The 24,952-nt window shown below is 45.4% G+C and overlaps 1 protein-coding gene across 1 annotated transcript; it reads left to right on the plus strand.

The window, feature by feature from the left end:
- The first annotated feature begins 6,269 nt into the window (after positions 1–6,269).
- Ift46 (intraflagellar transport 46) lies at positions 6,270–24,427 on the plus strand. Its single transcript, XM_057768766.1, has 12 exons — positions 6,270–6,412; positions 7,151–7,247; positions 9,888–9,967; positions 12,976–13,109; positions 16,762–16,836; positions 16,976–17,069; positions 17,667–17,795; positions 19,009–19,130; positions 19,865–19,931; positions 22,880–22,940; positions 23,207–23,292; positions 23,809–24,427. The coding sequence occupies exons 3-12, from the start codon at positions 9,923–9,925 to the stop codon at positions 23,902–23,904; spliced, it is 909 nt and encodes a 302-aa protein (XP_057624749.1). The 5' UTR covers positions 6,270–6,412; positions 7,151–7,247; positions 9,888–9,922; the 3' UTR covers positions 23,905–24,427.
- Positions 24,428–24,952: the final 525 nt, after the last annotated feature.

Here is a 24,952-nt window from a genome sequence, read left to right on the forward strand (position 1 = left end):
TTTCTCTTTGTGGCCCTGGGTGACCTAAAACTCACTCTGTAGACCAGGCTGGCCTCTAACTCAGAGACTCACCTGCCTCTGCCTTCCGAGTGCTGGGATTAAAGGTGTGCACCACCGCCGCCTAGCTAGCAGTAACTTTTTAAAGGAAAAAAGGAATAAATACTGACATTTGCTACAACGTTATTATCCTTGAAAACGGGTAGGAAAGCCAGCTGTGAAGGCCACAAGTATGCAGTGTCCACCTGCCAATCCATAAACAGAAAAAGCATCTAAGCAGTTTTATGGAGTTCCAGAAGACTAGGAAGTGACTGCTGGTGCATGAGAAGCTTCTAGTTGGATTCTAAGTGTTCTGGAATTAGACAGAGACAAATATCCTAAAGGCCACTGCATACTTTATTTTAAAAATAAGAAAATAAAAAAATTGTATGCTGCCGGGCGGTGGTGGCGCACGCCTTTAATCCCAGCACTTGGGAGGCAGAGGTAGGCGGATCTCTGTGAGTTCGAGACCAGCCTGGTCTACAAGAGCTAGTTCCAGGACAGGCTCCAAAGCCACAGAGAAACCCTGTCTCGAAAAACCAAAAAAAAAAAAAAAAAAAAAAAAAAAAAATTGTATGCTTTATTTTAAAAATATAATTATTTAATTAATTAATTTATTTGTGTGTGTGTGTGTGAGTGTGTGTTTAGGACAGGGTTTCTCTGTATAGCAGACCTTGCTGTTGTGGAACTAGTTTTGTAGATCAGGCTGGCATTGAGTTTACAGAGATAAACCTGCCTCTGCCTCCTAAGTGCTGGGATTACAGGTGTGCATCACCCAAGAATTATGGACTAATATAAGTTATAAGAATTAGTACAGCCGGGCGGTGGTGGCGCACGCCTTTAATCCCAGCACTTGGGAGGCAGAGGCAGGCGGATCTCTGTGAGTTCGAGACCAGCCTGGTCTACAAGAGCTAGTTCCAGGACAGGCTCCAAAGCCACAGAGAAACCCTGTCTCGAAAAACCAAAAAAAAAAAAAAAAAAAAAAAGAATTAGTACATAAGAAGCCTGAGCTAATGGGCCAATCCGTTTATAACAACAACAACAAAAAAGAAGGTATTTGTCACCATCACCCAACTTTATTTTGTTTTTAAATCATGCATACGTGTATCTCTATATGGGTATGTGCCTATGAATACAGGAGCTGCCTGATGTGGGTGCTGGGAATCCAACTGAGGTCCCATGGAAGAGCAACATGCTCATAACGGCTGAGCCATCTCTCCAGTTCTGAGCTGTACACTTCAGAAGGGAGAGTTTGTGTTTTGTGTTAGCCTCCTGAGAGATGGCTTGGCAGTTAACATCCTGCTTTGCTCTTGTGGAATATCAATTTCGCAGATTTGGTTGCCCTATCCACCAACCCTCAAAAACGAAAGAAAAAAATGTATGAGCCTGGCGTGGTAGTGCACGCCTTTAAACCCAGCCTCCAGGAGGCAGAGGTGGGTGGATCTCAGTGAGTTCAAACCCAGCCTGGTATACAAAGCAAGTTCTAGGAAAGCTACGGTTGTTACACAGAGAAATCCTGTCTCAAAAAAAAAGAAAAAAAAGAAAATGTATGTTCACAAGGATCCTTGTCAAGGAGAGCCTTAGAGGCCCTATAACATAACGAGCTAAAGCAAAACAGGAATCAGATTGACCTGTGTTTGACCTCTTTGCAGTACTTACTGAGTGATTCTTTTTTTCTTTTCTTTTCTTGCTTTTCCTTCTGAGTGATTAGTTAAGTTACTATACTTCTCTAAGTATCAGTTATTACTCTTTAAATTGGTGGTAACACTTATTTCATAAATTCATTAAATTAGGTAATATAAAATAAATTAGTCTTGCATACCTTTAACTAAATCTGGTGCACATCTTTAATCCCAGCACTTGAGAGGCAGAGGCAGGTGGATCTCTGTGAGTTCAAGGCCAGCCTGGGCTACAAGAGCTAGTTTCAGGATGGGCTTCAAAGCTACACAGAGAAACCCTGTCTCAAGAAACAATAAATAAATAAATAATTGCTAAATTTGCCATAGTAATTTTTTTTTAGATTTTTAAATTTATTTATCATGTATACAGTATTTTACCTGCATGCCTGCCATTCATCTCATTATGAATGGTTGTGAGTTCCCCTGCTCACAATTCCCATGGTTGCTAGGAATTGAACTCAGGACCTCTGGAAAATCAGCCAGTGCTCTTACCCGCCGAACCATCTCTCCAGCCCAGTAATTTTCAACAATATGCACTTATTGGGCTGGAGAGTTGGCTCAGCGGTTAAGAGCACAGGCTGTGCTCCCAGAGGTCCTGAGTCAATTCCCAGCAACCATATGATGGCTCACAACCATTCATAATGAGATCTGGTGCCCTCTTCTGGCCTGCAGGCAGACATACAGGCAGAACACTATACACAGAAAGGAAAGAAAGAAAGAAAGAAAGAAAGAAAGAAAGAAAGAAAGAAAGAAAGAAAGAAAGAAAGAAAGAAAGAAAGAAAGAAAGAAAGAAAGGGGCTGGAGGGATGGCTCAGAGGTTGGGAGCACTGCCTGTTCTTCCGGAGGTCCTGAGTTCAATTCCCAGTAACCACATGGCGGCTCCAAGCATCTGTAATGAGCTCTGAGGCCAACACTACATACATAATAAAGAAATAAGTAAATTTAAAAAAATGTACTTATCAATATGGACACTAACATGTCATAAAAATAAAACAAAAACATTACAATTCCACCAAAAACAGTTTTTTGGAGACAGTTTTACTTCATATACCTGGCTACAACTCATTGTGTAGATGAGGCTGGCCTTGAGCTCACAGAAATCTATTGCCTGCCTTCACATACTAAGTGTTAGGATTACAGGGAGGGGCTGGAGAGATGGCTCAGAGGTTAAGAGCATTGCCTGCTCTTCCAAAGGTCCTGAGTTCAATTCCCAGCAACCACATGGTGGCTCACAACCATCCGTAATGGGGTCTGGTGCCCTCTTCTGGCCTGCAGACATAGACACAGACAGAATATTGGATACATAATAAATAAATAAATAATTAAAAAAAAGATTACAGGGAATCCCGTTTTTAACTTCAAGCAACAAAAGAGGCTTGTGCTAGTTAGTAGCTAAAAAATAAAATTAACCTGTGTCCATTAACTGAATGAATAGAATAAAATATAATATGTACACACACAGACACACACACGTACACAGACACACACACATACAGACACACACAGACACACACAGACACACGGACAGACACAGACACACACACAAACACACACCTAAACACACATACCGACACACACATACAGACACATGGACAGACACACACACACAGACACACACACAGACACACACAGACACAGAGACATACAGGACACACACATACAGACACACACATACAGACATACACACAAACACACATACAGACATACACACACATAAACACACATACAGACACACACACAGACAGACACATACACACAGACACAGAGACAGACACACACACAGACACAGAGACACACACACCCACAGACACAGAGACACACAGGAGACAAGTCATCTGCCACAAACAAAATGAATGGAACTAGAGAACATTCTGTGAAAGAATTTTTTTTTTTTTCTGATACAGGGTAGCCCTGGCTGTCCTGGAAACCTTTCTTTAAACCAGGCTGGCCATGAACTCAGAGATCTGCCTGCTTCTGCCTACTGAGTACTGGGAATAAAGGTGTGCATCACCACTCCTGGAACATTCTGTAAAATAAAAAAAAAAATCAAATAAAAAGCCAGGCATGATGACACGCACTTGTGATCTCAGAGCTTGGGAGTTGGAGGCAGGAGAATAAAGAGTTTAAAGTCCAAGCTGGACAGATGGCTCATCAGTTTAAGAGGACTGGCTGCTTTTCCAGAGGTCTGGGATTCAATTCCTAACACCCACAGGGCAGTTCACAACCATCCATAATTCCAGTACCAAGAGAACTGATGCCCTTTTCTTGACCCTGAGGGTACCAGACATGCAGGTGGTACATAAACATACATTCATACCCATACACATAAAAGTAAATAAATGTTTTTTTAAATTAGAAAACCACTTCATATATAAAAGATAAAAGTAAAAAAAAAGGAAATATGATTCTCTGTTCTGTTGTACAGAAAAGTTGACCATAAAAACACAATATAGTTTAGTATATATTTATGAAAAGGTTAGCAGGAAGGACCATGATAGATAGATAGATAGATAGATAGATAGATAGATAGATAGAGATTTTTTTTTTTTAACCACAAAGAAATGAGAACTGGAACTGGCTAAGTGTGGTGCTTTGGAGGCACTGGCAGGCAGATATCTGACTTCCAGACCAGCCTGGTCTACAAAGTCAGTCTTAGGACAATCAGGGCTACAAGGAGAAACCCCGTCTTCAAAAACAAAACAAGGGGGCTGGAGAGATGGCTCAGTGGTTAAGAGCGCTGACTGCTTTTCCAGAGGAGCTGGGTTCAATTCCCAGCACCCACATGGCAGCTCACACCTGTCTGTAATTCCAGTTCCAGGGAATCTGACACCTCCACACCAATGCACATAAAATAAAGGTTTTTGTTTTTTTTTGTTTTTTTTTTTTTGTTTTTTTCGAGACAGGGTTTCTCTGTGGCTTTGGAGCCTATTCTGGAACTAGCTCTGTAGACCAGGCTGGTCTCGAACTCACAGAGATCCTAAAACAAAACAAAACAACAACAACAAAAATGGGCTGGAAAGATGGCTCACCAGAGGACCCAGGTTCAATCCCCAGCACCCCCATGGCAGCTCACAACTGCACCCTCACACAAACTTACATGCAAGCAAAACACCAAGGCACATAAAATTATATATATATATAAAACAAACTGAAAGAAAGAAGAAAGAAAGAAATGAGGACTGTCGGTGGCACACACTTGTACCAGTAGCACTGGAGAAGTGGAAGGGGGACTATGGGTTTGAGGCCAGTCTCCTATATGTAGTTCAGACAGAGTTGCATCTTGAACCCTTGTCTCAAACAGGAAAGACAACGGTGGAAGAACAAAAATGATATGAATTGAATGTTCTTCAATGTACTCGTGTATGGAAACAACACACAATGCCCCATAAATCTGTGCAATTCTTAAGTAGCAATCTTAAAGAAGTGTGTCTTATTTTCTCACCACCACTCCCAGTTTTCTTTTTATTTATTTAGACAAAGTTTCCCTGTGTGGCCCAGGCTAACCCTAACATGGAGGTCCTCCTGTTTTAATCTCCTGAATAGGGATCACAGGTACGGGCAGTTCTGAAGATCTTTTTTTGTTGTTGTTGGGTTTTTGTTGTTTTGTTTTGCTTTTTGAGACTTCCAAGGGAGGCTTTCTCGGTGTGCAGCCCTGGTTATTCTGGAACTCGTTTTGTAGATCAGGCTAGCCTTGAACTCAGAAATTCACTTGTCTCTGCCTCTGCCTTCCCAGTGTTGGGATTACATCACTGCTCAGCAAAATGAAATGTTTTTATTTTTATTTTTTTTAGTGCCAGTATTTTATTGTTTTGAGACAGGACCACAGTATTCCAGTCTGGCTTCAAACTCACCAAGTTTGAAGCTGATCTGGAACTTCTACTCCTCCTGCCTCCCCCTCCCAAGTGCTGGGATTACGGGGCACTTTGCCTGGCTTGTAGTTTTGTTCCACAAATAGAAGCAGAGGAAACAGTTAAATCCTAATCTCAGCTAAAGGAAGAATAAAGAATGTCCTGTGTGACATAGGACACCGTGAGGGAAAAGGCTAGCATATTATAGAATTGCTATAAAAGGACTTTTAAACATGCTTGTTTTTTTTTTTTTGTTTTTTTTTTTTTGTTTTGTTTTTTTTTTTTTTTGGTTTTTCGAGACAGGGTTTCTCTGTAGCTTTGGTGCCCGTCCCGGAACTAGCTCTTGTAGACCAGGCTGGCCTCTGCCTCCCGAGTGCTGGGATTAAAGGCGTGCGCCACCACCGCCCGGAGGACTTTTCTAACTATATTCTGATTAGGTTTATCTGGGAAAATCTGCATGCCAAATGAGCCTTTGAGGTGACAATTTCCAGTTGGAAGAAAATCCAGCAGCCTGCCCTACCACCTTTGGCCACTGGATGCCACAATCGACTCAGTTGTGGAAACCATAGACAAGTCGGCTGCTTGGCCCCTAGAGCGGCGGGCCGCTCTATCCCAGTGCCGCGTCCCGTCACCGGCGAAGGGGTGGGGCGGGGGTGGATGGGCGGTGCAAAAGGTCTCGCGATTTTTCTTTCTCGGTCTCGCTCTGTTTTATTTATTTTTTTGCCTAGAGACTGACGACAGGGCTTGCCGCACTTAGGGATCCCTGAAGTGGCCGGGCCGGAGAGTGAGACCCCAGTCCTAGGCTGGGGTTCTTTCCAAATAGAGGAAACGGATCCAGAGGGGCTACAGGTAATTGGTGCTCACCCCAGGAGACCCCCCCACCGCCGTTTTTCCGCTCTCCGCGCCCAACCAACTACCCTGGATCCTTGTCTCTTGGACAAACAAATGAGATCCTGTCTTCAAAACGGATGGAAGTGATAGAGGCGATGCTTTGGGGATTACTAGATGGGGCTCGAGACTGCAGTCCGCCTTCTCTCAGGACCATCCTTCCCTTCTCGGCCCAGAGGTGACCCAGAGTCTGAACCCTGTCTGGACTCTAGCACCTCTATGGTCCAGTCCCGTTTATATATATATTATGTATACACTATTCTGTCTGTTTGTATGCCTGCAGGCCAGAAGAGGTCACCAGACCTCATTACAGATGGTTGTGAGCCACCATGTCCAGTCCCGTTTTTTATACCCCGCCCCCCGCCCCCACCAGAAGCCTTAATAGCTGTGGGAAAACTGACCAAACCTGAGACGATCTCAGTCTACCTATGAATGCTGTACTTCCCTTGAGTGCATTTTATATGCAGCTTTTGGTTCGCTCCTGGAAAAGATTGGATGTCTTTTTTCTTCCGCAGTTCTGTCAGCTCAAGCTAGTGCTAGCTAAATAAGGGTTGAAGCTGGTTAGTTGCTGCTCTGGAGTCAGGAAGTTTTCCTTTGGGGAAAGTTTGGGTGTGAGGGGGTGAATGCATCTCTTCGCGGAGCCCTGAATGTATATCTCAGGGTAGGAGCTATCTATGTAACATACCTCCTTTTGCTTAGACCAAAATTGTTGAGAACCAGACTTACGATGAGCGTCTAGAGATTAACGACTCGGAAGAGGTCGCCAGTAGTAGCACTCCAACCCCAGGACATCAAGGTAAGAGAAGAAGAAAAGAGAGACAAGAAGGGAGGTGGTTTTCAAAACGCTAGCACAGATTGCGTTCATGTTTGTATTCAGTAAACTTCTAGGTCGATTCGCAAGCGTTAGCTGAGAGTCAGCACTTGCTGCTGATTTCGTTTTCTCACTAGTTGAGGGAAAACTCCAGTTCATCGGATTGCAGCATTTTCCAGTGCAAGCTCTATCCTCCATCACTGTTCGCTCCATGTCACCACTCTGTGTAGATTCTGCCCCAGGTTCACTGTGTTTCCGTTTTGCTTTAATTATTATTTAAAAAAATTCTAGCCGGGCGGTGGTGGCGCACGCCTTTAATCCCAGCACTCGGGAGGCAGAGGCAGGCGGATCTCTGGGAGTTCGAGGCCAGCCTGGTCTACAAGAGCTAGTTCCGGGACGGGCACCAAAGCTACAGAGAAACCCTGTCTCGAAAAACAAAAACAAAAACAAAAAAAAATTCTATGTGTATGAGTGGGTTTTTTGTTTTGTTTTGTTTTGTTTTTTGCCTGCATGCTTGTCTGTGTACCACCTGCGTGCTTGGTGCTCTCAGAGGCTAGAAGAGGGCATTGGATCCCCTTGAACTGGGGTTACAAATGATCCTGAGCTGCCGAGTGGGTGCTGGGAATTGAACTCTGGTCCTTGTGGGAGATCACCCAGTGCTCTTAATCACTGAGTCCTCTCTCCAGCCCGTTCACTGCTGTGTTTTGTATTTAACTCGTTAAGATGTGCCGTAGCCTGCCCTTAACCTGCCACCCCAACCGTAATTGCAACAGTTTTATCAGAGGTCTCGACACCAGTCATTATTCACCTACCTCCAACTCAGATCTGCCTGCCTCTGCCTCCCCATTGCTGAGAAAAAAAAGGCATGTGCCACTACCACACTCAGGTCGCCTAACATTTTTGAATGCTTGCTATGTGCCATTTCTCACTGGGTAATACAATGGTGAACAAAAGACACGTCTCTGCCATCCTGCTGCTTGTAATTTTAGAAGACGGATGACCTGTGAGTTAGCAGTCATTATTACAGATGCCATGTATGCATTGATGTAGGCAGATTGTTTGCTGCTATAGAATGGGGATGGGTGAGAGCGATTTGTGGCCAGGGAAGGCTCACAAGGAAAGAGCAGGGGAGGGGGTATGTATGGTCTGATCAGGAAGGAGGCGTCCCAAGCAGAATGCAGAGTTTCAGAGGCTGGGTTGCTGTTCCATGTAGAGTTTATTGGAGGGCTCACAGACGGAGACGAGGGAGGCACCTTGGTAGTGGCTGAGTTGAGGTGCTAACGGTTTGGACTGTGGCGTGAATAGAGACCTGGTACCACTGCAAGATAGACTGTCAGAAAGGAATCACCAGGCTTGCTCAGGTTTGAATCCAGAGTTGGGGATCACACCCATGTATATTTTACCACAATAAACCAAAACAGTGTGATCCCCAGCTCAGTGTTTATTGTGGTAAAATGTACATGGTATAGAATACTATTTTGTCCGCTTTATTTGTAAAGTTACATGGCTTTATGTGATAACTGTCACCACTGTCTTAGTTACTTTTCGGTTGCTGTAATAAGACAACGTGGCAGAGACAACTTATGGAAGAGTTTATTTGAGGCTTACAGTTTCAGGGGACTGGAGTTCATGATAATTGGCAGTAGGAGAAGCTGAGAGCTTATACCTTTTTTGTTGTTGTTGTTGTTTTTGGGGGAGGGGGGCCTTTTTAAGACAGGGTTTCTCTGTGTAACAGCCCTGGCTGTCCTGGAACTCACTTTGCAGACCAGGCTGGTCTTGACCTCAGACATCTGCTGCCTTGATTCCTGAGTGCTGGGACTGAAGGCGTGCGCCACCATGCCCGGCTAAATTTTAGTATATGTGCTGCAGAAGTGAGCATGTTGAGTATTACTTAGTCACTAGGTTTTTTTTTTTTTTTTTTTCTCCATCATGTTTGGATTTTATGTGTTTATTTCAAAATAGGGTTTTATTCAGTGGAGCCTAGGCTAACCCCGTACTCATTATGTAACTCTAGTTGGCCTTGAATTTGAGATACCCTTCTGTCTTAGTCTCCTGAGTACTGTAAACTACCATGCCCAGTGACTTGAACAAATGGAGCTCTTGCCAGCTGTGGACTTGTTTTCAGCTGGGTAATTTAATAAGTCAAAAAATGTTAATCTGCATGTGTTCGACTTAGAATTCATCTAATATGTTTTCATGCTGGTTATGCTTAAATCTGATTATACTTTTTTCCCCTTTGTTTAATATTTATTTATTCTGTATACAGTGTTCTACCTGCCTGTATTCCTGCAGGCCAGAAGAAGGCACCAGATCTCATTACAGATAGCTGTGAGCCACCATGTGGTTGCTGGAAATTGAATTCAGGACCTTTGGAAGAGCAGGTGGTGTTTTTAACCTCTGCGCCATCTCTCCTGCCCCCATGGCTCATGTCTTTCATCCCAGCACTTGGGAGGCAGAGACAGGTGGATCTGAGTTTCAGGACAGCCTGATCTACAAAGAGTTCTAGGACAGCTAGGGCTACACCGAGAAACCCTCTCTTGAAAAAATAAAGAATAAAGTAAAAAGAAAAAGAGAAAGAAAGAAGAAACAATCATTTAAGCACTAATGAAAAACTCTTCCCCTCAGGTCCCCCGGTTTCTGTGGGTCTTCCTAAGGAGACTATGGCTGACAACAGCAGCGATGAGTACGAAGAGGAAAACAACAAGGTGCAGTATAGTCGAGAGCGTCTTCAGGGTTTGGGCTCAGTGCAGTTGATGTGAGATGACACCGAGTCAGCAGGAAACGTTCCCCGAGCATTGACCTCATGGCTTCACATTTACTGATGAGCCCTTCCCTCACACAGACTATCACTACAGCTAGCTGTTTATGTATGTCTGTAGGATGATGTCAGAAACCCTGGAACTGGAGTAACAGACAGCCATGAGCTGCCATGTGGGTGCAGGGAATTGAACCGGGGTCCTCTGGAAGAGCAGCCAGTGCTCTTAACTGCTGGCGGAGCCATCTCTCCAGCCCCTACAGCTGGCTCGTAGTGGGCAGCTTCATCTAAATGGGACCATGTTTCAGAGCTTATTGATTATAAAAATCAACTAGGATACTTGCTCTTAAAAATACAGATTCCAGCCAGGTGGTGGTGGCGCACGCCTTTAATCCCAGCACTGGGGGGCTGAGGCAGGCGGATCTCTGTGAGTTTGAGGCCAGCCTGGTCTAGAGAGAGTTCTAGGACAGCCAGGGCTACATAGAGAAATTCTTTCAAAACAAAACAAGAATGTGTGTGTGTGTTCATTTCTTGTCTAGAGAAATGTAAATATCCCAGTGGTTAAGAGCACTGGTTGCTCTTAGAGAAAGGGTCCCAGCCCCCAGACGGCAGCTCATAACCTTCTGTAACTCCAGTTCCAGGGAATCTATGCTCTCTGGCCACTCTGGGCAACAGACATGAAGGTTGTATATTGACATACCTACAGGCAAACACCCATACATATATAATAAAATAGTGAAACATTAAAAATACAGATTCCTAATTCCCTTCCAGAATCTCAGTGGTACTACCTCAGAACTTGTGTGTTTGTGTGTGTGTGTATGTGTATAATTTTTTTTTATTTGTTTGTTTTTTGGAGACAAGGTTTCTCTGTGTAGCCCTGGCTGTTTGGAACTCACTCTATAACCTTAAAAGTTACTTTTACCATTTGTTTATTCATTTTTATTTTATCCATATAGGTGTTTTGCCTTCATATATTGTTTTTCTTCTTTTTTTTTGTTTTTCAAGGCATGGTTTCTTTGTGTAGCCTTCACTGTTATGGAACTCACTCTGTAGACCAGGCTGGCCTCGAACTCACAGCTATCTGCCTGGCTCTGTCTCTGGAGTACAGGATTAAAGGCATGTGCCACTGCCCACCTTGCCTGCATATGTTTCTATGCACCATATGTGTACCTTGTGCCCATGGAGGCTAGAAGAGGACATTGGATCCCCTGAAACTGGAATTATAGATGGTTGTGAGCTGCCATGTGGGTGCTGGGAATTGAACCCAGATCCTTATTTGTTTATTATGTATATAGTATTCTACCTGCATGCATACCTGCATGCCAGAAGAGGGTACCAGATCTCATTATAGATGGTTGTGAGCCACTGTGTGGTTGCTGGGAATTGAACTCAGGACCTCTGGAAGAACAGGCAATTCTCTTAACTTCTGAGCCATCTCTCCAACCCCTTAACTACACTCTTAATCGCTGATCCATCTCCCCAGACCCTAAAAAGCTACTTTAAAAGGAGGCTAGTTGGTCACCTGTCAGGTCCTAAGGGAGGGCATGCTACAGGCTACAGGCCACAGAGACAAAGATAAGAACCTGTCTCAACTGTCTCTGCAAGTGCAGACACCACCAGACACTTTCTTACGGACCTGAGAGAGTAGGATGGAGCATAGCCAGCCAGAAACTCAAAAATGTAGGCTGCTGTCAGGTGGGCCCGTCTTTAACCCCAGCAGGTGGATCTCTTGAGTTCAAGGTCAACCTGATCTACAGAGCAAGGTCCAGGACAGCCAGCCAGGGCTACACAGTGAAACCCTGTCTCATAAACCAAAAACCAAAACAAAACAAAAAACCCAGCAACGATAATGATAAAAAAGAAGAAACCACAGAAACTTAGGCTATAATGCCGAGAACACAGGAGCCGCTCATGCTGAACTAGAATGTATAGTCAGTACACTTACTCACAGGGGAAGGGTCCTGTGGACAAACTAGATACACCATGAAGGAGGTTTCACTGAACAAAAACGGGAAGCCCCTACTCTCCTGAGCTGCTTATGAGAACCCAGGCTCGGGGTTGAGCATCTGTCTATTTTATTCATGTGATATTTTCCAGCCCTTACTCCGAGGGCTTACAAATTAGATGCTAGGTTTCTCTGGGATCTTTATGAATACCAAGAGCCCGTAAAGTTTGTCTCCTCCACTTCATCTTTTCCTACTCCCTAAATAATCTGAAGTTGTTACCCTTTTCCTGTATTTATTTTATCTTTTTAAGTATGTTTGTGTGTCTGTGCACGTGAGTACGGGTACCCATGCAGGCCAGAAGAGATCAGATCCCCTCGAGCTGGCGTGACGGCAGGGGAGGTTGTGAGCTGCCTTTTGTAGGTGTTGGGAGCTAAAGTCTGGTTTGCCGCAAGAGCAGTTTGTGCTCTTTGTCTCTGAGCTTCCCCCCACCCATGATTTCTTTTACCCTGAATTATGTATGAATGTGAGTGTGCGGGGGTGGGGTGTGGGTGTGCCAGGGAGAAGGGGGTATGTGTGAGTGTGCGGGGGACTGTGGGTATGTGAATGTGAGTGCAGGTGCCCTCAGATTCCAGAAGGATCCCCTGTCATGGGTTCTGGGAATGGAATTTGGGTGTTCTTTTTCCTGAGCCCTCTCTGCAGCCCCACCCCCTTTTCCTAAATTTAGGGAGTGAGGCTTCCTGGGTTATTTTATGCTAGCTTCCAAGATCAAGTAATAGGCTCCTAGCTATAAGCTGAGTAGACTTTGTACCCTGTTTCTAGTAGAGAATTATGGTTGAAGACTGTGGGGCTCTACGTAGCAGGAGAAGGTTCTCAGGCCCCTGGGGATGGTGCCGCCTCTTTTTCTAGTGACCAGGTGGCAGAGGTCTGTGGGCATTATGAGAACAGTGCCAAATCAGGCACAAGAATTAAATTCCTCTTTACATAAATGTTTTCCGCCTGCCCTGCCCAGGAGAAGAAGAAGCCCTCACAGCTGACCCCTCAGCGGGCCTTCAGTGAAAACGATGATGATGACGACGACGATTCATCCGAGACCGATTCTGACGATGACGACGACGACGACGAGCATGGAGCACCTCTGGAAGGGTAGGACGAGCCTGTGCCGAGGGGGATTTCGCTCAAGATGGCAGTTGGAAGGACTTATCTGGGAGTAGATTGCAGCATCTTTTGATATCCTCTACTTAGGGCTTTCTCATATCTCAGGAGCCCGGCATTGTGAGTCTTCATTTCTTTCTGGCTGCACCGCCTCAACTGCTCCTGTGATGTCACTTAAACTACCTGAAACATTGTGGGCTCAGCAAATACGCCGGGTTAACCTAAAGCATGGCCTCTGCTCCCAGGAGCTCCCCTTGGGAAAGAAGTACACTGTGCATATGCCCAAGCAATTCCATCTAGTGAGGTCCACTACATGCACATAAGGTTTCCGTCTAGTGAGGTCCACTACATGCACATAAGGTTTCCGTCTAGTGAGGTCCACTACATGCACATAAGGTTTCTGTCTAGTGAGGCCCACTACATGCACATAAGGTTTCCGTCTTAGGCTGAGGTCCTTCCTGGACAGGAGGGAAGAGCATCAGGGGCCTCACACTGAGGCCAGGTCCTTGGGTGACGCTAAGTAAACAGCAACAACAACCGTTTTACACTGACGCAACCCAGTCACAATGCGTCGTGAGCCACTCCTGTAAGCTGTAATCAACACGCATTCAGAACGCCATCCATTCACGCTAGGGATATAGCTCAGTGGGCATGTGTTTGCCTGTGTATGTGAGGCCTTGGGTTCCGTCCCCAGAACTGCAAAACAAACATAAAATACAGTTACTAACCAAGTGTAATGGCACGAATCTGAAATCTCAGCTACCTGGAAGGCTGAGGCAAGATCTCTTGAATTCAGGAGTTTAAGGCCAACCTGGGCAACATAGCAAAGCTTCATCTTAAAATAAAGTTAAGTTTAACAAAAAAATTAATTAAAAACTTAAGTATATAAAACGACCAGTCAACTAAATGATGAAATGTAGTGGGAGCTGCGGGCTGTGTTCCTGCCGCCGCAGCTCTTGGTAGCCTGGCTAGCTTATGCCCCGAAATAACAACACACAAACTGTATTAATTTAAACACTGCTTGGCCCATTATATCTAGCCTCTTCTCGGCTAACTCTCACACCTGGACTAGCCCATTTCTAATAATCTGTGTAGCACCCCAAGGTGCACTTACCGGGAAGATCCTAGCCTACGTCCACCCTGGGTCGGAGCTTCATCGCGTCTGCCCCAGAGAGGAGAGCTCACTTCCTCCTCCCAGCATTCTGTTCTGTTTACTCCACCCACCTATGTTCTAACCTATGAGGGCCAAGCAGTTTCTTTATTTTTTAACCAATGACCTTCCTCCATCAATGAAATAACTTTTTTTTTTTTTTTACTTGTTGAAAGTATATGTTGCAGCCAAGAGTGGTGGTGCACGCCTTTAATCCTGGCACTCAGGAGGCAGAAGCATGCTATGAGTCTCTGTGAGTTGAAGGCCAGGCTGGTCTACGTAGTGAGTTCCAGGAGAGCCAGGGATTTGTAGAGAGACCTTATCTGTGTCAAAAATCAAGGGAAATGTATGATGTGGAGGGGGGCAGGGACAACAGAGATGGCTCAGAGGTTAAGAGCACTTGCTGCTCTTGCAGAGAAACCCAATTCACTTCTCAGCACCCATATGGTGGCCCACAGTCATCTGTGTCTTCAGTTCCAGGTGATCCAATGTCCTCTTCTGATGCCTGAATGTGATGTATTTGTAGGCAAATCTCTCATATACAGAAAAAAAATTTTTTTATTTATTATGTATACAACATTCTGCTTCCATGTATATCCACACACCAGAAAAGGGCACCAGATCTCATTACAGATGGTTGTGAGCCATCATGTGGTTGCTGGGAATTGAACTCACGACCTCTGGAAGAGCAGTCAGTGCTCTTAACCACTGAGCCATCTCTCCAGCCCCGAAAAAAATTTTTTTAAGTATATAGTGCTATCTGCATTAGTAAAGGCTAGTTTCTGAACCAAGCAGAGCGGCTTAGACCTGTAATCCCAGCATTTAGAAGACGGAGGCAGGAGGATTGATGCAAATTTGAGACTAACATAGTGAGACCCTGACATTTGCAGAGCTTCTGCCATGTAGCATGAAATCTGCCCATTGTCTGAACTCTATCCCGAAAGCGTAGCTTTTCCTTTATCTCCTTCCTGTGTCTCTGGTCTACTGGCTTGCTTGTGCTGGGCTTTCTCACTTTCTCACCTAGTGTCTAAAGACACCCCCATCACTACCCTCCCACTCCCCGATCCTTACCCCCACACTCCCCCATCCCTAACCCTACACTCCCACATCCCTAACCCTACACTCCCACATCCCTACCCCACACTCCCACATCCCTACCCCCATACCCCCACATCCCTACCCCACACTCCCCTCATCCTTACCCACACACATCCCCATCTCTACCCCCACACTCCCCCATCCCTACCCTCACACTCCCCCATCCCTATCCCCACACACCCCCATCCCTAACCCCATATCCCCACATCCCTACCCTCCTACCTCCATACCTCGACCCCCACCCCACTGCAGCCTCTTGCTGACCTTCATTTTGAGTATGTCTGCTTTCTTGGGCCCTAACTCAAAAGGCATGACCTTCTCCTTCCCTCTTCTTTTCCCTCCTTCTGGCAGCTGCCAGGATCCATAGCTTATACCCTGGGGTTTCTCTCTCCAATTCTAAGAAAATGGGCTTTCAAAAAAAAAAGTCTTTAAGAAAGGCATTTGTTTTGTTTATTTGTTTTTGGAGACAGAATTTCTCTGTAGCCTTGGCTGTCTGCTTTGTAGACCAGGCTGGCCTCGAACTCACAGAGATCCACCTGCCGAGTGCTGGGATTAAAGGCATGCACCACCACTGCCAAGCTCATTCAGAGACTTTTAAAAGTCATGTTATGGGCCTAGAGATGGCTCAGTGGTTAAGAGTACTGGCTGCTCTTACAGAGGACCTGGATTAGGTTCCCAGAATTCACATGACACCTCACAAAAGTCTGTAACGTCAATCCAAGGGGATCTGACATAATCTGATCTCCTGTATAAACGTGATGTCCAGACATACTTGACAAAACACCCACACACATTAAAAAAAATAATAGCCGGGCGATGGTGGCGCACGCCTTTAATCCCAGCACTCGGGAGGCAGAGGCAGGCGGATCTCTGTGAGTTCGAGACCAGCCTGGTCTACAAAGGGAGTTCCAGGACAGGCTCCAAAGCCACAGAGAAACCCTGTCTCGAAAAGCCAAAAAAAAAAATAAATAAATAAATAAAATAATAATAACTGAAGCTGGAGAGATGGCTCAGAGGTTCAGAGCACTGGCTGCTCTTCCAGAGCACCAGAGCAATCCCCAGCAGCCACATGGCAGACAACTACCTATAATGAGATCTGGTATTCTCTTCTGCCATGCAGACATACATGCAGGCAGACAACTTCTACCCATAAAAAGTACATAAATAAATAAAATTAAAAAGAAAAATCACATGGATTTTCTGCAGCTTTTTCCTTTAGTTAGAGGTAATTATAATCAATGTCAAAGTTTCTTTGTAAGCTCCCAGGAAAATAGGCAGGGGCAGAAGGAAGGTTTGGGGTCACATCTCTATGGTGCAAATCACACGGGCTGGCCAGGGCCCTGCCACCTGTGCTCCTCGAGGGCCACTTTGACCTGCCTGTGTCTCCTTCCCCAGGGACTATGATCCTGCAGACTATGAGCATCTGCCAGTGTCAGCTGAGATCAAGGAGCTCTTTGAGTACATCAGCCGGTAAGACCTTACAGAAGGGCCTGCCTTGCCTGAGCCGTTGCACTCTAGTTCGGAGCACACTAAGCTCCTCCGATGCCCTTTAGCCCAGTCAAGTGACATTTTCTAACTGCTTCCACCTTCCCTCAACTGTCTCTCGTAGGTACACACCTCAGCTGATCGATCTGGACCACAAACTGAAACCTTTCATTCCTGATTTTATCCCAGCTGTTGGGGATATTGATGCATTTTTAAAGGTAGAGATGGTGCATCCTAAAAATGATTCCCCTGGGGTTTCTTCCAGCTCCCTACTTCTAGTTCCTCTCATTTCTCTGGTGAGAGGTGACTGCCATAATAGTCATCATTGCATTGGAGTTCTTTTTGTTGTTGTTATTTTAGTTGTTTTTCAAGACAGGGTTTCTTTGCATAGCCTTGGCTGTCCTAGAACTAGCTCCATAGTCTAGGCTGGTTTCAAACTCTCAGAGATCTACCTGTCTCTGCTTCCCAAGAGCTGGGATTAAAGGCGTGTGCCACTAGCGCCTGGCAGTGCATTAGCAGTCTTAACTGTGGTGTCTCCTCAGATCCCACTCACTGGGTTATGTGACGCAGTGTTATGTGTCTGACCCTAAATGACCATGAATTTAGCCCCATATTTATGCTCCATACATCATGTGGGCTCATTCTAGGTAGGACTCCGTCTAATTTAATAGAAGGGCATGCTTCTTACTGTTGACACTCGACTGGAAATCCGCTGTGGAAGTAGTCATTTCCAGCAGCTTACGGGAAACAGGAGCCATGGCTCTGCTGTGGGTCTCCCATTTCCTCTCAGGGCTCCTAACTTCTCTCTGAACCAGGTGCCGCGTCCTGATGGAAAGCCTGACCACCTTGGCCTCTTGGTGTTAGATGAACCATCTACAAAGCAGTCGGACCCTACTGTGCTCTCACTGTGGTTAACAGAGAATTCCAAGCAGCACAATATCACGGTGAGCTGCTGGTCTAGAGCAGGGCCCAACAGTGACCACTGCCTATTAAAAGAGGGTGTGGCTTCAGGCCAGCCTGGGTTTTTAGTGATGGCTTTATTGAGATAGTTTACATAAGAGTCACACACACTTTTTTTAATTTGAAGGTTATGCATATGGGTTTTGCTTGCATGTATATCTGTGCATCTCATGGATACAGTACCCATGGGGGCCAGAAGAGAGCACTGGATCCCCTGGAGTTGGAGCTACAAATGGTTGTGAACTGCCATATGGGTGCTGGGAATTGAACCTGGGTCCTCTCTAAGAGCAACTCCTAACCCCTGAACCATCTTCCCAACTCCAAGAGTCACCCTTTTAAATTCGACAGTTCACTGGCTTTCAATGCATTCATGGAGTTGTCTGCTTATCATTACTGGACAATATACAGTAATACCCCTGATCTTCCTGCCTCTACTTCCCAAGTGCTGGGATTGTGGTTGGCAGGTGTACATCACTATGCTCAGCTAACAGTACTTTTTCTTCTCTTTTGGCTTTTTGAGATAGGGTCTGTCTATATAGCCCTGGCTGGCCTGGAACTTCTATAGATAAGGATGGCCTCAGGTCTACCTATCTCTACTTCCCAAGTGCTGGGATTAAATGTATGTGCTATCAGACCCAGCAAACAGCACTTTTCCAATGAGCTGTTTTAAATTACTGTCCTAATATACTTTCTGCTGCTGTGAGAAACACCATGACCAAAAAAAAAAAAAAAAAAAAAAAAAAAATTGGGGGAAAGGTTAATTGGGAAGGGACTAATAATAAGGAAAGGGTTAATTTGACTTACACGCCCCATGTCACAGCCCATTCACTGAGGGAAGTCAAGGCCGGAACCTGGAGGCAGGAACTGAAACAGAACCACAGAAGAGTGCTGCTTGCTGGTCTGTTCTTCCTGTCTTGCTCAGCCTGCTTTCCTATATACCCAAGCCCACCTGCGTAGGGCATGGGTCCTCCCACATCAGTCATCAACCAAAAAAATTCCCACAAACTTCCCCACAGGCCAGATTAGTGGGGGCAGTTCCTCAGCTTCAGCTCCCTCTTCTCAGATGACTTCAGCTTGTGTCTAGTTGACATAAAACAACACCCCCACACACAAACCCAAATAACCAACACAGCTACCATACAAACTAATGGGTTTCATTATAATGTAGCTATATAACTGTTCTTCTTATTTTTCTAGCAACATATGAAAGTAAAGAGCCTGGAAGATGCAGAAAAGAATCCCAAGGCCATTGACACCTGGATTGAGAGCATCTCTGAGTTACACCGTTCTAAGCCCCCTGCGACTGTGCACTACACCAGGTAATGATAGCTACAGGTCCCTGTGTGGTCTTAGCTGGCCCTCAACTCAGTCTTCTTCCTGCTTCTGCCTCCTGTACCATAGCACGTGGCAGAAATATGACTTCACCACTGTAGTTCAGAGTAACTGTCACTATCTGTGACCCTTTGCTCCTAAGAAAACCTGGGGGTAAATTGGATCGACCTGAGGTCCTTAAAAAAATGTACACTTGGGCTGGAGAGATGGCTCAGTGGTTAAGAACATTGCCTGCTCTTCCAAAGGTCCTGAGTTCAATTCCCAGCAACCACATGGTGGCTCACAACCATCTGTAAAGAGGTCTGGCGCCCTCTTCTGGCCTTCAGGCATACACACAGATAGAATATTGTATACATAATAAATAAATAAATATTAAAAAAAATGTACACTTCCAGGGCGGGAGAGACGGCTCAGCCATTAAAGTCTAGGCTCCTAGCACCCACAGCTGTCTCTCCAGCCATTTAAAAAAACAAAAACAAAAACAAAAAAATGTACACTTCCACTGTGCTTTATTTGATTAGAAATAGGAAAGATGGCAGCTGCTGGCACAGATTGCAGATGCAAAGATGAACGTTCTCAGTGTCGTTACCAACTGGCTGGTAAATTTGGTTTTCCAGTTGAGGTTCTCTTGAAACCCTGGTGTGTCCAGTTGAGGACTGGTTTAGAAGTAGCTGATGTCGTGGTCAATGATTCGTCTTCATATTTACTTCTCCACTTTTAGGCCCATGCCTGACATTGACACACTGATGCAGGAGTGGTCCCCAGAGTTTGAAGACCTCTTGGGAAAGGTGAGTGGGAAGGATGGGAATAAGTGTGGCATCTACCCAGGGCCCAGTGTTTTCTCTCCTGTGTTATCACTCTGGTTTCTAAATGGAACTGGAACCCATGATAGAAATATATATATGAACCTAGGACCTCATGCATGTTAGGCAAGTGCTCTACCACTGAGCTAGGCTTGTCATCAGCCCTCTAAACATACTGTTATGCCCTCTTCTTCCCTGCATGATGGGAGATTCATGCACGTTGTTCTATGTCTTGTTTATCCATTTTTACAAATGAGTTGTATACTGTCCTCTGATTTGTGGTGATGGGCATTTGGAGTTTCCAGGTTCCATGTATCGCACTAATGCTGCTGGGACATTCTGTCTAGCAGGCAGCCCTGGGAAACACGCGCCACCTGCATTATTACTTCAGGTCCATTTCTCTAGAGGTATTGTTTATGTTAGTGTAAGGCGCCGATGTCTCATTTACAATTGCCAAGATGTTTATATCTTATCAGTCCATCCATCCATCCTTCCATCTGTTGTCTGTCTGCCTGTCTGTCTACTAGTCATCTATTCCTGGGGATTGAACCAACACGCAGGTGCTTTGTGAAGTGAGCTAAATCTGTGCCCCGTACTCTATAATTTTTGTAGCAAGAGAAAATAAATTTAGGAAACTTTTATTTTGTTTGGTTTGTTTTTGATTTTTTTTGTTTGTTTCGGAGACAGGGTCTCACTCTGAATCCTAAATTGGAACTGACTATGTAGCCAAGGTTGACCTCCAACCCATGGTACTCCTGCTTCAGCCTCCTGAGTGCTGGGATTACAGGCATAAGCCACCACACCCAAGCAGAACCAAATTTTTCTTTTTTCATTTTTCTCACTAGCATACAAACTGGCAGCTTGCACTGTGGCATGTGCATACATCCTTACCTGTAGTTGATCCTTTCCCCACGTCTTTTGTCCTCCAGGTGAACTCCTTTCCACTTGCATAGCGTGTGTGTTCTGTGACCCTTCCACTCTCCCTTAAACCCTTACTTTTCCCTTCTCAACTGCCCTATCTCGTTTCCTAGCCTCTTCCAATGCTTACTCCCACATGAATACATATATACAAAAATTAAAAGTGAGAGGCCGTGTAGGAGAGAACATGTATTATTTGTCTTTCCATTTTCCTGTAAATTTCATTTCATCTTTCTTCTTGGCTAAATGGAATTCTGTTGTGTATAGGGACCACATTTTCAATATCCACTCATCTGTTGATGGACATCTAGACTGAACCATTTCCTTTTTATTATGAATGACAAAGCAATAAGCATGGATTAGTGAATGTCTCTGAGGTAGGCATCCTTTGGGCATGTGCCCTGGAGTAGTAGAGCTGAGTCATATATATGGACACTATGTTTTTAGTATTTCTTTGTTTGTTTTTCGAGACAGGGTTTCTCTGTGTAGCCCTGGCTATCCTGGAACTCACTCTGTAGACCACGCTGGTCTCAGACACACAGAGATCCACTTGCCTTGGACTCTTTATTTATTTATTTATTTATTTATTTATTTATTATTTATTTATTATTTATTATTTATTATTTATTATTTATACAATATTCTGTCTGTGTGTATGCCTGAAAAAGGCACCAGACTTCATTACAGATGGTTGTGAGCCACCATGTAGTTGCTGGGAATTGAACTCAGGACCTTTGGAAGAGCAGGCAATGCTCTTAACCGCTGAGCCATCTTTCCAGCCCTGCCTTGGACTCTTGAGTGCTGGGATTAAAGGTGTGCACCACCACCACCCGGCACCATTTTAAGTGCTTTGAGAAACCTCCATACTGATACCTAAAGTGCCTGTGCAAGTGTACATTCCCGTAATCAGTGTATCAGGTCCATCTCTCCCCACAGTGTGCATTCCCATCAGCACGTCAGGTCCATCTCTCCCCACAGTGTGCATTCCCATCAGCAGTCATATCTTGGCTTGTGTTTGTTATCTGATGTGAGTTAGAATCAAATATATTTTACTTCCAAGGAAATGAATTTGGGTTGATTTTTGTGCAGAGTGAGAAATATGGATCCACTCTGGTCTCTTGCAGTGTGCATTTCTTACAGCTTTGTCAGAAATTAGGTGTACGTAGCTGTGTTTGTAGGTCCTCTCATGCTCCATTGGCCACACTGTCTTGTTTTATGGCGGTACCGTGCTTCTATGTCGCTATGGCTCTGCAGTATAATTTGAGATAAGGTGATCTGATACCTCTGGCTGTGTTCTTTTTATTTAGGTTACTTTGACTACTTTGACTATCTGTGGTCTTTGTGTTTCCATATGAATTTTAGAAATGTCGTCTCTGGGTCTGTGAGGAATGTCACTGGGATTTTGATGGGGATTGCATTGGATCTGTAGACTGTGCCCACCAGTGTAGCTATTTCCGCAGTATTAATTATAATTGTGAGGGGAGCGCAAACATGCTGGTGTGCACGTGGAGGTCAAAGGAACCTTTATGGGGTGGTCTCTCTCCTTTTACCTCTGAGGGTTGAACTCGGGGTATGGGGCTTGCAAGGCCAATGTTTTTTACCCACTGGTTGGGTCCTCTGTAAGAGCAATATATGTTCTTAATGGCTGAGCCATCTTTCTAGTCCCTTTTTTATTTTTTGGTTTTCTGAGACAGGGTTTCTCTGTGTAGCCCTGGCTATCCCGGAACTCACTTTGTAGACCACGCTGGTCTCAGACACACAGAGATCCATCTGCCTCCCAAGTGCTGGGACTAAAGATCTATGTCACCACTGCCCGGCTTCCAGCCCCTTTTTTGGTTTGTTTGTTTGCTTGCTTTTGACAGTCTCACAATGTAGCTACAGATAGCCTAAAACTTACCATGTAGACCAGGCTATCCTGAAACTCGTAGAGAATTTTCTGTGAGTTGTCTTCCAGGTGTTGGGCTTACAGGCCCTATTGAGCCTTTTGACTGTGGTTCATCCTTTGTTGCTTCCAGGTGAGTCTGCCCACAGTTGAGCTCGATTGCAGCCTGGCCGAGTACATTGACATGATCTGTGGTAAGCTCCTCCCCTTCCTTCCTAGCCCTGTCTCTGTGTTGTAGGCCTTTGGAAGGGCTTGCTGATCCCTGCACAGTAGAGCCTTGGTTTACAGTCGTCACTGGCAGCCAGCTGTCCTGCTGGCTGCCCTCTAGGGTGGTGTTGGGGCTGAATATGGAACCTCAAAGTAACATGTCCTATTTGGGAGGGGAGTGCCATCCTAAACAGAAGGGCTCCCAGTTCCAGAGTGTGTTTCTCCTGTCCCTGTGAGCTCTTCTCTGTTACAGCCATCCTGGACATTCCTTTCTACAAGAGCCGGATTCAGTCCCTGCACCTGCTCTTTTCCCTCTACTCAGAATTCAAGAACTCCCAGGTGAGACAGGCAGCGGGGCCACCAAAGCTGTCCTGCCCAGGGCCCTGCTGTGATTGTACTCTCATTTGGGGTCACAGTGCCTTTCCCATGACTAAGTGAGCAACTGAGAAGACTGGGGGGGAAGTAAGAGAGGATGGGCGTCAGATGGAGCTTTGTGAGGAGCCACGGACAGAAGCCAGCAGCCGCATGAATGCAAGCAGGAAGGAAAGAGAACAAGGGTTGTTTTGAAGGTGGTGGGTACATTGCTGTCTCTTTCAAAAATAAACCCAATGTATCAGTTTGGAAGTAGACTAAGGACATGTTTTGGGACATGTCTCACTATAGCCAAGGCTGACCTGGAAATCTTAGTATAGCTTTGAATTCACAGTGATCTTCCTGCCTTAGCCTCCCAACTACTGGGATTACAAACCTGTGCCACCTTGCTCAATTCAGCCTAAAGGGGTTTTACAGTGGTCATCCTTGTGAAAATATAGCAGCTAGCATATTCCAAACTGTGTCCTCTCCCCTTTCTTGCAGCATTTTAAAGCTCTCGCTGAAGGCAAGAAAGCATTCACTCCTCCATCCAACTCTGCCTCCCAGGCTGGGGATGCAGAGACACTGACCTTCATCTGAGCCTCCTGGGGCTGTGCTTCAAAGTCAGATGAAGACGTGGTCTTTGTTGGCAGCTTCACAGCTGCCTGCTCCACTGCTGGGCCTGGCCAGCACGAGACCTGCTACCTGCTGCAAGAGTAGGTGCACATTTGCCACTGGGTTTCTTCCACCTGCCTGATTGCCTTCCCCAAGGAAGGGTGGATCCACGCTGCTGTGGGCGTTTGAGTTGGAAGAACTGGATTTCTGAGAGCCACAGGACACAGGTTGGGAGTGGAGCTTCCAAAAACACCCTTTAGTTAGCTGGAAGTGATTTTACACCCAAAATATTCTGTTAGGTTGTGATAGAATACATATTTGGTTTTCACCCGTGGCTCCTGACTCCTTACTCCCCCCCTTACCCTGGTGATTTCCAGCGTGACCAGGATAGGGCCGGCCTCTCTGTTTCTGACCTTTGCCCCCTTTCCCACCTGCTCGCTTTTCTCCCCAAGCAGGCCACAAAAATGGAATCTCTTCTTCAAGACAAGTCTGGATATTTGCTCTTACAGTCTTACATTCTTCTGCTTTCCTTATTTGGGGGTATGAGACAGGGTTCATGTACCCCAGCCTGGTTTTGAGCTGGCTGGGCAGACTGGTCTTGAAGACCTGATCTTCCTGCTGCCTCCTCCACCTCCCAGGTGCGAGGCTGGCAGACATACTCAGCCAAGCCCAGCTTATTCTCAAATCCTTTGACCTACTTGGCTGATGATAATAGATCAAGATCCTTATTTAAATGGGGTCTTGCCTTCTTAGCAAGGAAGCAATACTGAGGAATTCCCAGACCCTGCTGGGTACCTCCCGCCCCCGCCTCCAAATCCACAGCATTAGACGAGACCATTTTGGTCATTCAGCATAGCGGTGCACATTTCAGCTGTGCCTTTGTGTGCCGTCTCCATGAAAACTTCAAAGGTCAGGGCCTGGAGAACTTCAGACAGTCGGGCAGAGAGGTTCAGAGGAGGTGGCATGCATCTTACATGTCTTTAAATTTTAAAATAATCTTGCTAATGTATTTGAGAGTGGTCTATAGTGCACC

This window comes from Chionomys nivalis, chromosome 4, assembly GCF_950005125.1.
Source record: "Chionomys nivalis chromosome 4, mChiNiv1.1, whole genome shotgun sequence".
Classification (NCBI taxonomy): domain Eukaryota; kingdom Metazoa; phylum Chordata; class Mammalia; order Rodentia; family Cricetidae; genus Chionomys; species Chionomys nivalis.